The 12187-nt window shown below is 34.4% G+C and overlaps 1 protein-coding gene across 1 annotated transcript in view; it reads left to right on the forward strand.

Moving 5' to 3' along the window:
* The window catches only part of LOC148183378 (transportin-1-like), a 78997-nt gene that overhangs the window by 46379 nt on the left and 20431 nt on the right, over positions 1–12187 (forward strand). Inside the window, exons 10-19 of the mRNA XM_088061457.1 lie at positions 47–221; positions 2887–3039; positions 4174–4399; positions 5283–5454; positions 6927–7013; positions 7763–7870; positions 8084–8242; positions 8339–8426; positions 9324–9422; positions 9632–9755. Of these exons, the coding sequence (XP_087917583.1) occupies positions 47–221; positions 2887–3039; positions 4174–4399; positions 5283–5454; positions 6927–7013; positions 7763–7870; positions 8084–8242; positions 8339–8426; positions 9324–9422; positions 9632–9755 (1391 nt within the window). The remainder of the gene's footprint in view (positions 1–46; positions 222–2886; positions 3040–4173; positions 4400–5282; positions 5455–6926; positions 7014–7762; positions 7871–8083; positions 8243–8338; positions 8427–9323; positions 9423–9631; positions 9756–12187) is intronic.

Raw genomic sequence — 12187 nt, forward strand, 5'->3', positions numbered from 1 at the left:
AGCAATATAGTTGCACTGGTTTATCTGATAAAACATTTTTTGACAGGGGGATGTTGAAGAAGATGAAGCTATTCCAGATAGTGAACAGGACATAAGACCTCGTTTTCATCGTTCACGGACAGTAGCTCAGCCACATGAAGAAGATCATATTGAAGATGATGATGATGATGATGACGACAATGATCTTGATGATGATGATACTATCTCTGACTGGAATTTAAGTATGTCAAAGTAATGTGTAAAATGTTTTAAAATATAGCTACTTGCATAATATAAGAACCACAGTAATCAGAGGAGTTTTTGTATAGGAATACTGAGGCTTTGCCTTTGAATAGAAAATGAACTATCTGCTGAAATAATTAGTTTTTCAGGCAGAGGGGGAGTCTCAGGTGATGTTTTGGCTATATAACTATTGAAAAGTCTAGCCACCTCTAAACTTATTTTGAATATGGCCAATAAAGCTGCAAACATCTACTAGATGCAATTCAACAGAAGCTTTGGATTTTGAATTTTAATTCTACAAGGTAATACAAAACATGTATTACTGTTTACTTTATTAAAAGTCTTTCTGGTGGGTTGACCTTAGCTGGATGCCAAGTGCCCACCAAGCCGCTCTATCACTTCCTTTCACAGCTGGACAGGGGAGAGAAAATAAGATGGAAAACAACTAGTAGGTTGAGATAAGGCAGTTTACTAAAGCAAAAGTGAAAGTCTATGTGCACACAAACAAAGAGGAAAACAAAATAGGTTTATTCTCTCCTTCCCATCAGTGAGCTATATTCAGCCCCTTCCCAGAAGCAGGGCTTCAGCACTCGTAGGGGTTGCTCCAGAAGGCAAACATTGTAACTAATAAATGCCCCCCCGCTTCCTCCTCCCTTCCTTAGCTTTTATATCTGAGCTGATGTCATATGGTATGGGATATCCCTTTGGTCAGTTTGGTCAGCTGGCCTGGTTGTGTCCCCTCCCAGGATCTTGCCCATCCCTGCCCTACTGATGGGGGGTGGAATGTTGAGAGTGCTGACGCTGTGCCAGTGCTGCTCAGCAGTAGCCAAAACACTGGTGTGTTATGAACACTTTTCCAGCTACCAATGCAAAGCACAGCACTGTGAGGGCTGCTATGGGGAAATGAACTCCAGCTCAGCCAGATCCAATACAATCTTACACATTGTTCTTAGCTTAATAATACTTTCTTTTAGTTCAGTCTTCCCTCTAAATCTGGTTTGTGTTCGATATTTTCTTCCTCCTACATGCTACTACTGACCACTATTACCAGTAGTTCAGATGTAGTACAGATGAATGTGCCTTGAAGCTTATGGATCAAACAACTTTGAGACATATATAAATTTTAAAATAATACTAATACTATGTTATTTTAATTTAGAAGACAAAACCCACAAATATATTTTTCCTTTGTAGTCTCTTTTTTTATAGTTTTAAATTCATAATGCTATTTTTGTAGTTGTTGTGTGTAGAGATTGCAGAATTAAATCAATATTTTCTGTAAAACGTAACTGAAATGACAGAGGGTGCTCTGTGGTCCACAGTTTTGGTTAAGAAGATGAGGAAACTAAGGCTGTCTAGGAAAGAGAGAGAATAGAACAGTTAAAAAATCTGTTTTGATGTATGTCATCTGTACTCGAGAGAATTTGAATTATCTGAATTTCAGAATTGTGTGCCCTATTTCTTATCCAGTGTTCTATATTTGACTTCCAATTTGAACAGAGAGGAAACGTCAGCACAGCCTGACAACAGCATTGGTTACTAAAGAGACCTGGTAACTAAATATGGGAGCCCACCTTTTATTCCTCTAGTAGAAAGCTGAAACAGTCTAAGCTGAAGCAGCAGGTGCTGGTCTTGGGGAGTCTGTGGTGTTTATTATTGGTTTTTAGTGGAGATCTGCTCTGAGTTGAGAGTTCATGTTTGGTTTTATTCAAACCTGTTTGACATCATCTAGAAGCAGAGTAGAAAAAATTTTGTATTTATTATCTATTCTAGTAGTTGCTACCTCCCAACTGAAAAATTGTCTGTCTCAGTTGAGCTTGCTAACAGTTTAGATCCAGTTTAGGATTTTTGCATATTACATTTGCTATGTATATTTTGCCTGATTACTTGTTTTGTATATACTTTTGTTTCAGTTGGATCAAGGAACTGAGATCATAATAAGCTGAAAAAAAATCCAGTATAGATTCTGTAATATGAACATTCTTTATAAATCCATCTTAACATTATTTTTCTAGAGATGTCACCCCACAGCAGAAAACCAGAGTAAGGATTTCTGAATCATGTTTTGAAGCTGTCCTTTTATGAGCTTTTGTGTGCTAAAATATGAGATTAAAAACTTTCAAACAAATTTCAAAGTAGTGTTCTTTGTATAGGTGCATCATGGAATCAGGAGTAAGCTCAGAGCAGAAGTCAGTAAATTTCTTTCAGTCTCTAGAGATTGATGATTTTGCCTTTTTTTTGCTTTGAGACATAGATCATGTTTGAACATTTTCTTTTTAATCACTTGCTAGTATTTTTTGGCTATTTCTCCTTTCTCCTTAATTTCTCTGGTGTAGCATTCATGTCACAGACCTTCCCTCTTTTGTAGTGTTACACCATCCTGAAATTATGTAGTGTATATAATGTTGCAATAGAATGGTGTGGTTCCTGTCAGTGATTGTTTTAATATCCCTAGTGTATAAGTCCTTTTAGTGGCTATAAAAATACTGCAAAAATGGCTCTCTAAAAGCTATGGCTTTGTGCCAGAGCACAATGGCTCCCTGTGTATTGTAATGAAATTAAAGTCTTTCCTCCTGATATCCTGGCAGCTCAAAGTTAAAATGAGGATCATACTGTAACTACAACTGCTTGTATAATAAGATTAACATTGTTAATTCTCCTCAGGGAAATGTTCCGCTGCTGCTCTAGATGTCCTGGCTAATGTATTTCGTGATGAACTTCTACCACACATCTTGCCCCTTTTGAAAGAATTGCTTTTCCATCCTGAATGGGTAATTAAAGAATCTGGTATCCTTGTTCTTGGAGCAATTGCTGAAGGTAAACAACAGTGGATATCAGGTTACTGAATTTTTATTGGTTCTAAAGCAGCTCTGGGATCCCTTCTAGGTGAATTTACTTGTGCAAACAAGTATACATCCTTAGCTGTTTGGTTTTTTTTTAGTGATTAATCTCTACATCTACTAGTTGATGACTGCAGTTACTTGTTCAATTTTTCATTTTCAAATCTGTGCATTTTTTGGAGGCCTAAATAACTTAGATAATTTCTTTTATTCCTCCCTTTCTTAACTCTGTAGCATATATTTCTTGGTCTCTCATGAAATACTACCTTGATTTGATACAACAGGAATATTTACATTTCATTCAGTGTTTTCAGAAATGGAGAAGACAAGTCCATGACTTCAGTGCCCTGAACTGCTTTTTGTGGATTGCTCTCTGATTTAAATATGTTAACTTCCATTTCTTTGTATTTACTTAGTCTTGGCTTTTTTTGCCTATACTTCCATAATCTCTGTCCATTTTGCAAATTGAAGGAATATGTTTGGGTCCATGCCTGGATTATCTATCTTTTCTGACAGTACCTAGTGAACATATATTTTCTTTGTTGTTAGAAAGCATTTTTGTTGCTTTTGATTTCAAGTCAAGCAAGGTAAAAGTTAGTACTTCTTGCAAATCTCAGTGTATTACTGCGCTTGCTGACTCAAAGTGTGCAGCTTTTATTGTTGGTCAGTATTTGTGTTATATTAGAAGAAAACAAGAAGAAAAATAATTTTTTTAAGAAATCTTTTTTAATGATATGATGATTAGTTATCAAGGCCTAATCTTTCTCTGTTTGTTGTCTTGGTTACTCTGAGTAGACTTCCAAGCTTTGTAAACCAATTTTATTTGGATGTTCTTGGTATACTCCCTTTAATGAAGCAGAATTTATGGGGATTGGGGAAGCACTGAAGTAGAAATGTAGTTGGAATGAATGTAAATTCGATTGAGGATTTTTAATTACTGTTTATGATGTGGTTTCTTTTCAGGACTTAAATTAGGTAGACTTGCTTTGTATATTGGTAAAATGTATTACTACATGATAGAGGAAGAAAATATATCCCTTCTAGGAAATGACAAAAAGCTCTATTATGTGTTTTAATTCTCATACTGTAATAGCTATATTTTTCCTTCTAGGCTGCATGCAGGGTATGATTCCATATCTTCCTGAGCTGATCCCTCACCTTATTCAGTGCCTCTCTAATAAAAAGGCTCTTGTGCGCTCCATCACTTGCTGGACTCTTAGTCGCTATGCACACTGGGTAGTTAGTCAACCCCCAGACACATACTTGAAGCCATTAATGACTGAGTTGCTAAAGCGCATTCTGGATAGCAACAAGAGAGTACAAGAAGCTGCCTGCAGGTGAGCCAAAGCTTAAGCAGAAAGTACTATCCATGACACTGCTATTTCATGGAAAAATATTTTAATGCCTTAATTGATTATTCTATAACTCTGTTTCTAGCTCTTAATGTTGTTTTTTTTCCTTTTAAATTGGGGTGGATTCGGCTTCTTCTGAAATCATCACCACTGAGTTGTGGTAAAACAAAACCAGATAATTTGTCTTTCTCTTGTCCAGATTGTTTTTAGAATATATGAAAAACAAACTAAACAATCTATTGCAGTAAAAGAAATTATCTGTATGTCACACCTGTTTATTTTCAATATTTGAAATTTCATTGACCAGGAATCTGGCTTTTATAGGCCTATGAGCAAGGTCAATACTGGAAAACTATCCTATCATTGCATTAGCTATGTTTATATTTAGCTTGGGATTACCAAAAAGTTTGGGTTACAACTATTTCAAGGGATATTCCCTTTCTCTTGAAAGGAGATCCTTGGAGGTAAGATTCCCTTCTGTCCCTTGTCTGGTGATATTTAAAAAAAAAAAAAGAATGGACACAGCGTTAATGGTTTCTGTAGGGCAGGAATACACAGCAGACTGCCAAGAAAGTTTCTTTATAAAGCAGGATTAGATCTGTAACATGTATACATAAAAGGTTTTTACCAGAATATTTTTAAATTTTGCTCATCACAGTTTAAGAGCTGAATCTTTGTGTTTGATCAAAATAGATTGAGTTTGTCTCTATAATCCCATTGTGAAAACATACCTTGGATGAATTTAAAGACTAAATACAGTTCTGTCTTTAAAAAGGAATGGGTAGTGTGGGGCATTTTGGGATGATCTTGTTTTGTTTTTTACAAGATATTGACTGACCTATTTGGGGTGGGGTTTTTTGTCATTCAGTGCCTTTGCTACTCTAGAAGAGGAGGCTTGTACAGAGCTTGTTCCTTATCTTGCATATATACTTGACACTTTGGTCTTCGCATTTAGTAAATACCAGCATAAAAACCTGCTCATTCTTTATGATGCTATAGGAACTCTAGCAGATTCTGTAGGACATCATCTAAATAAACCTGTGAGTATACCTTATGTTCTGTAGAAACACTCATATATTGAAAAACTGGTTAAGTGTTTTTTGTAGTGTGCTTTATATGTTTTAAAACAAAAATGCTGGATTCAATAATAATAAATTTTACATGTAATATACATAGACTATATGCAATTTTCACACTACACAAATATTCCCCATTTTGAATAAATAATTGTGTGTTCTGTGGATTGAAAAATGTGTTTCTCATTATTGTGATATTTTTTCCTTACTCTCAGAATTTTTCAGCTCAAAGGAGTTATATATATTTATATATATATATATATATATCAATATAGATATGAAATGGGACTTTAAATAAATTGGTGGAATGTTTGTGCTAATTTCTAATGACTTCTTTTGTTGCTTGTAACTACTTTCATATAGCTAAACTGCTCTGTCTTTCCAATGCATCAAAGCACATCATCGTTAGAAATTGCTTTATCTGAGAGAAGGATAGATGTGCATTTTATATCTAAAAACACAAAATCCTTTGAGTAAAGCACAGAGAGCACAGGCAAGTGTAGTGGGGTTTTTGTAGTGTACATGTTCATTAATAGGATATACATACATGTCACATGCATCTTATGATGGCTGTTAAAATTTGGTTTATTTCTATATAGTGCTTCACATGGCATAGACAAACTAGAATAAAACAATTTGGGTTGTTGCTATGGCATTTTACTTGCCATTCAAGACTCCACACTATCAAAGGACGTCTTTTCCAATCTCTCTCTGGCCCTGGCCAGCTTGACTTTTAACAACACCAGGAGGAAGCTAAATGGGAGCTCCTGGTAATGGTGGGACTTTCTTCAGTCACTTAGAACACTGTATCTTTGGACATAGCATTAACTGGCAGCATCTGTTGCTTCTTTGGATACTTTCTGGGAGCAACAGTACTACAGGGATGCTTTGCTTAATGTCCTTGTGACTGTGACAGCAGTGGTCGGGAAGATGCAACATTTTATACAGAATTGGTAAGTGCGCGTGTCTGGAGGGATAGAAAATTACTTTCTTCTTGCATGAGTAATTGAATGAGGAAGAGGTTTCAGGAACTTTTGGGGATAGGGTTGTAATATCAGGGCAATGGAAGATGATTGAGGAAAGCAAGTGGCAGATGCACAGACAGATTGCATTGCTGGTAAAAACATTTTCTGTAGCCCCTGAGTCAATCCAATAGATATGTAACAACCCAGGCAGCTATTAAAAGTTGCTAGACTGAAGCCAAACCTGGAGGAAAAGATTTGTTTTGCAAAGGTACTTATGTGCCTCAGCAAAAAATCTTAAGACATAAATTTTAAGTTCTAATATTCAACTACTTCTATATATTTCAACAATGGTTGTATTACAGTATATAATTTTTTCTCCTGAAAAAGTAGAATATATAAATTTTCTAGCTTTGAAATAAACTAATATGCAATTGAATGCTTCAGTAGCTGATGCATTTTCATCTTAAACAGGAATATATTCAGATGCTAATGCCTCCATTAATCCAGAAGTGGAACATGTTGAAGGATGAAGATAAAGATCTCTTCCCTTTATTAGAGGTAAATGTTAAAATTTGAATATGTGTCTTTTGGGAATTGCCTCTTTTACTAAGGATGTTCCTACTAGGAAGTGTGGCTATAAATGCTGTCAGTGTTAGGTATTTCCCATTATGGAGAAAATATTATGACAATAGTGAGAAAATTTTTTAACTGAGGAAATTTTATTAAGTTTAGCAGAAATCTTTTAGAATGATTTTTTTCCTGCCATTCTTGAGTGTTTTCTTTGTTTTTAAAAATTTGTTCCATCCCTATTATTCTTCTCTCCTTGCTTTCCCTTCATCCCTTCATTAAAACAATTACTGACAGGCTGAAGGTATGAACCAGACAATGGAGTCTGTTCTCTGTACTTTCCAAGTGTGAAGCAGGAAAACACTTCTAGAAAAATTAGTTTCATAACTCTTGGGTAATGTTAGGGCTTGTACATTGTCAGCATAGTGAAGTTTAGTGTAAATGCTAGCTGAATTATAGTAATTGTCTTCATATGAACTGTCTTGGCACCTCGAAGAAGATGCTGCTCCTGAGAAATTTTCTCAACTGACATACGTAGGAGAGAGTAACAATTAGCTGACGGTTGCCTTGGCTCAGCTAATCAGTGCTACCTTTCCAGATTGTTTTTACTTAAACAGTTACTTGTGGGTATACTTAAAATGCTTTTAATTTACTTCATACAAGTAAAGGGTACTTGGGGGAGGTGAAGAAAGTTAGTGTCTCTCTCACTTTTTTTTTCCTTCTCCTTTATTTAATTCCAGTGCCTGTCATCAGTTGCTACTGCCTTGCAATCTGGATTTCTTCCATACTGTGAGCCTGTGTACCAGCGTTGTGTAAATCTGGTGCAGAAGACTCTTGCACAAGCCATGGTATTTTTCTATTGCTATTCCAATGTTTTCAGAATATCTCCTTAAACCAATGTATTAACTATGTAAAGTTAGGGGCTTGCAGGGAGATTTGTAGTATTAACTATTGAATATTTAAATGAAGCTGCAGTTCTGAAACTTGTTTGTTTTTACTTTTATGCATGCCCCTGAGAAAATCTAATACTCATTTTGAAAATGCATAATTATTTGTTGCAGTTGCACAATGCTCAGCCAGACCAGTATGAGGCTCCAGATAAAGATTTCATGATTGTAGCTCTTGATTTACTCAGTGGTTTAGCTGAAGGACTTGGAGGCAACATTGAACAGCTAGTGGCTTGCAGCAATATCCTGACACTAATGTACCAATGTATGCAGGTGAGATGAGTAACCTGTTTAATCCAAGAATTTTCTTTCTAAACAGAATCAGAAACACTTCTAGAATTATCAGGTTTTTCTTCTTCCTCTCTTTAGGATAAAATGCCTGAGGTACGGCAGAGTTCTTTTGCACTGTTAGGTGATCTGACAAAGGCGTGTTTTCAGCATGTTAAGCCTTGCATCGGTATGTTTCTTTTACACATTAAATAATTAACTTGTTTTACAAACTGATAGGAGGCTGGTTTAGCCATTTTTAAGTTCCCTTTTCTGTGGGTTACCTTGTCATGGTGTTGTAGATTTTAGTTTTCCTTTATCAGCAAGGGTCTGTAGTCTTTTCTCCTTTAAACTGTGTGTTTAAGGCATGTTCTTTTTGTAGACAGTGCAAAAGTTAATATTGTTGCTTGATTTTTATAATGTAACATGCTTCCTGTTTTGCTGGAATACAGCAAAACAGATGTACTTAGACTTCAATTAGAACAGTTGCTTTGTAGTTTTTTTGCTCTACTAGAATATATGAATACTTGTATAGGCTTGGAATTTAAATTTTAGTGGAATATTAGTCACAAAGATAGATTATAACATCTGTCATTTTAATCAAGGCTGGGATTTGCATCATTGTTATTGGCTGTTGGGGTTTTGGGGGGGGCTTAGCTTGGTGGTGTGTTTGGTGGTTTTTTGTTTTTGTTGCTGAATGGGGTGTTTGTTTTGGGGAGAGGTGTTTGGTAATTTATTTTTTTTTTAGCACAGCTGAATACATAGCTATCCAGGTGTGCTTTTCTTTCCCTACTCCTGGGAAGGGGATAAAAAAGGTTTCTAGAGTTACACAAATGAAAAATCTATTAGAAATATTTTTAAATCATAGTTTGAAAGGATTTGCATTGATCTGCTTAGTTTGTATCATCCAGATTAATCTGATATATAGCAAAAATACAGCTCTTTTTAATTCAAGTGTAGTGCTTTACAAGAATTTAAATACGCTTACATGATTTTTTTTTTTAAACTCCCTCTCCTTGTGATCTTACAGTAATGGAACAAGATGGTTGTATTGTGTGATGAGATGTTAAAATGTTGTTCTTTCTAGCTGATTTCATGCCCATTTTGGGAACAAACCTAAACCCTGAATTCATTTCTGTGTGTAACAATGCCACCTGGGCGATTGGAGAAATCTCCATCCAAATGGGTATGATTTTTTTTCTTTGAATATTTGCATATTTAGAATGGTTTGTTTGGGTTGTGGATTGTTTTTTATTTCTAGTGATGCTTTCATGTTAAAAAATTAAATTCAGTTTTACATTCTTGTCTTTGACAGTAAGTTCAATGTACCAGATCTAAATAGATTATGTGTATTAATGGTCATTTTCTTCTGAATGTTTTTTTTGGCTGTTTCAGGTATAGAGATGCAGCATTATATTCCAATGGTGTTGCACCAGCTTGTAGAAATAATTAACAGACCCAACACACCAAAGACATTGTTAGAGAATACAGGTATCCAAAAACTGAATAATTTATGGTGAAGGGAATTAATTTCTTTTTTTTCTACAATGATTTAAAAAAACTGAATAGAACTTATTTATTGCTATATATTTGGCTTTTATAAGCAAAAACAACTGTTTTGCAGAAAGTCTTACAAGTCTCAGTCTTGCAGAAAAACATCTATCATATATCTAGATTATTAAAGTTATTGCTTTCTCACCTTTATAGCATTTTATATTTATAATCTTTTTAAGTATTCTTCCAATTTTATTTATGTATACAATATGACAGATGTATGCAGTAACACTTAAAGACTTAGTGGCTTTACATTAATTTTAATATATGCATGTCCTTTCGTGTATACTGTATGTATATGTCTAGTGTTTGAAGCAAATGTAATTGACATATATATAACAAATAATGAACTCTTTGAATTTACAATAACGCACTTTTTTAACATTAATTTGTAGTAATGTGCACAAAAATGTAGATCTGTGATGGCAGTTTTACCACAACATAACTGAAATTACGTATAATTTCTATTACCTGGTCACTTAATAACAAATTTCTGAAAAGAAGTCTTAACAATGGCATGTATGTTTCTATGTTCTGGCCAGCTTCTTTGCCTTCCAAATTGGAAGCAGTCCCCAAATGCCTTATTGAACTGAAATTTCTGAGGCTTGGCTTTTTGCATTTATAGAGGACATGTTCTGGTATGAAGAGCACCTTCCATACTTCAGCAAAACTTTATTAATAATTTAACAGGTTTCAGGTTTACTATTTTACTAACTGAGAATCTTTTGACTTTTTTCTGTTTGAAAACTGTCTTGTAAGAAAAATGATAGCTTAGTCATACTGGACATAATTGAAAATGAGGAAAATTCAGTGCTAGTTACATTTGGGCTTGAGTTAAGTATGAGATAAATTGGGATTTCTTTCTATGCATATTTTTCCTTTAGTATTCTCCACACCCCATCCTTTCATTTAGTATAGAAGGTGAACTTGAAGGAAAAATTGCCTAGTTGTCTGGCATATTATAAGTACTGCTTTTTGAAAAGATAATTTTCATGCTAATTGCTTGTTATGAAATGCACCATGGAATAGTATAGCAATATAAATTTTCTTACCCCTTTCCCCCAACCCCCTTTGTCTGCACTGATGGATATATAATACCTGTATCTGAGAATCATCCAGTACCTAAAAGTTTGCTTCCATCACTGCTAGAGAATTTTTTAAGCATCCAAACACTGACTTTTTTTTTTTAGTATCTTAGTAGTTACTTTAAATGCAGATGCATAACTGCAAATAAATGTTGAGTGTGGTGTAATTATAAGTTTGTTGTGGGATATTGTGCTACAGGCCATTAGTATGCACAAGAGTATTAATGTTTTCTACTGTAGGTTGTTATGTAATGAGTTATGGAAACACTTATGGAAACATATGAGATCAGCTTAAGTAAGAGTTGCATAGAAAATAATGAGTACATGCCAAAAAGTTTAGCTTTGACAGAAATTACTATTCCTCGTAGACTCTAGCTGTGAAAATTTACGGATAAACCTTAAAAGTGCACTTTCATTTGAAAGTATCCATTCAAATGCAGTTTTATGTTAGGTCTGCTGAAAATTTGAAACCAAGTAATGTCTGGGAAAAATAGTACATTACCAGTGAAATGTAGCTTTTATGGAATGGGTACATTTCAAACCACTAGTGTATCCTACACTAAACTTTTATTGGAGAAAACATCATCTGCTTTATTGCATGTTTCATGAAACTGTTCACAAATGCCTGTTAATTAGTGTTGCATAGTATGTCCCTTGAACATAGGTTTCTTTTCTCTGCTTCATATAAATCTGCTGGATTTTAGTATTATTCATGTATTTTGCTTCAAGTAATCCTGATACATTATTTCCCACCTTCTCTTTTTTCTAAAGATTAATCTTTTGTGAGTTGAGCAAACACCATTAAAACACACTTGCATAATGATATAATCTTCAGTCTGGCCCTCAGAACAAAGGACCACAATATCTAATCATTCAGAGAAGCAGTTTTACTCTTTTATTTGTCTTTATGCTTTTGTATTAAAAGTCAGATTATTATACAACTTTTATGAGGAAGTTTTCCTGAACAGGAGAAATATTTGGATTAAAAAATTAATTTTCTCCAGTCAGTTGCTATGAGCTAGCAACCACTTTAATTTTTCTACAAGATTATGAAGAAAGAAAATATTTGGGTCTCTTTGAGAGTGTTTAATCTATTTAGTGTTTATTAGGTAGACCACAATGTATTCCATGTAAAAGTGTTTATAAATGTATTTTTACTGATAGTAGGCCTATTAAAATCTTGAATTCTAAACACTGAAAAAGTAAAATATTTAGGACTACTTGGTACTAAAACTGAAAATGGTTAATTCCTTTATATCAATAGTATCCATAATAGTACTTTTTAATAAAAACTTTGAAGTGTATAGTAGGT

Source organism: Pseudopodoces humilis, chromosome 12 (genome assembly GCF_049639895.1).
Source record: "Pseudopodoces humilis isolate 2021_Gansu_Grassland_sample_001 chromosome 12, ASM4963989v1, whole genome shotgun sequence".
In the NCBI taxonomy this organism is placed as follows: domain Eukaryota; kingdom Metazoa; phylum Chordata; class Aves; order Passeriformes; family Paridae; genus Pseudopodoces; species Pseudopodoces humilis.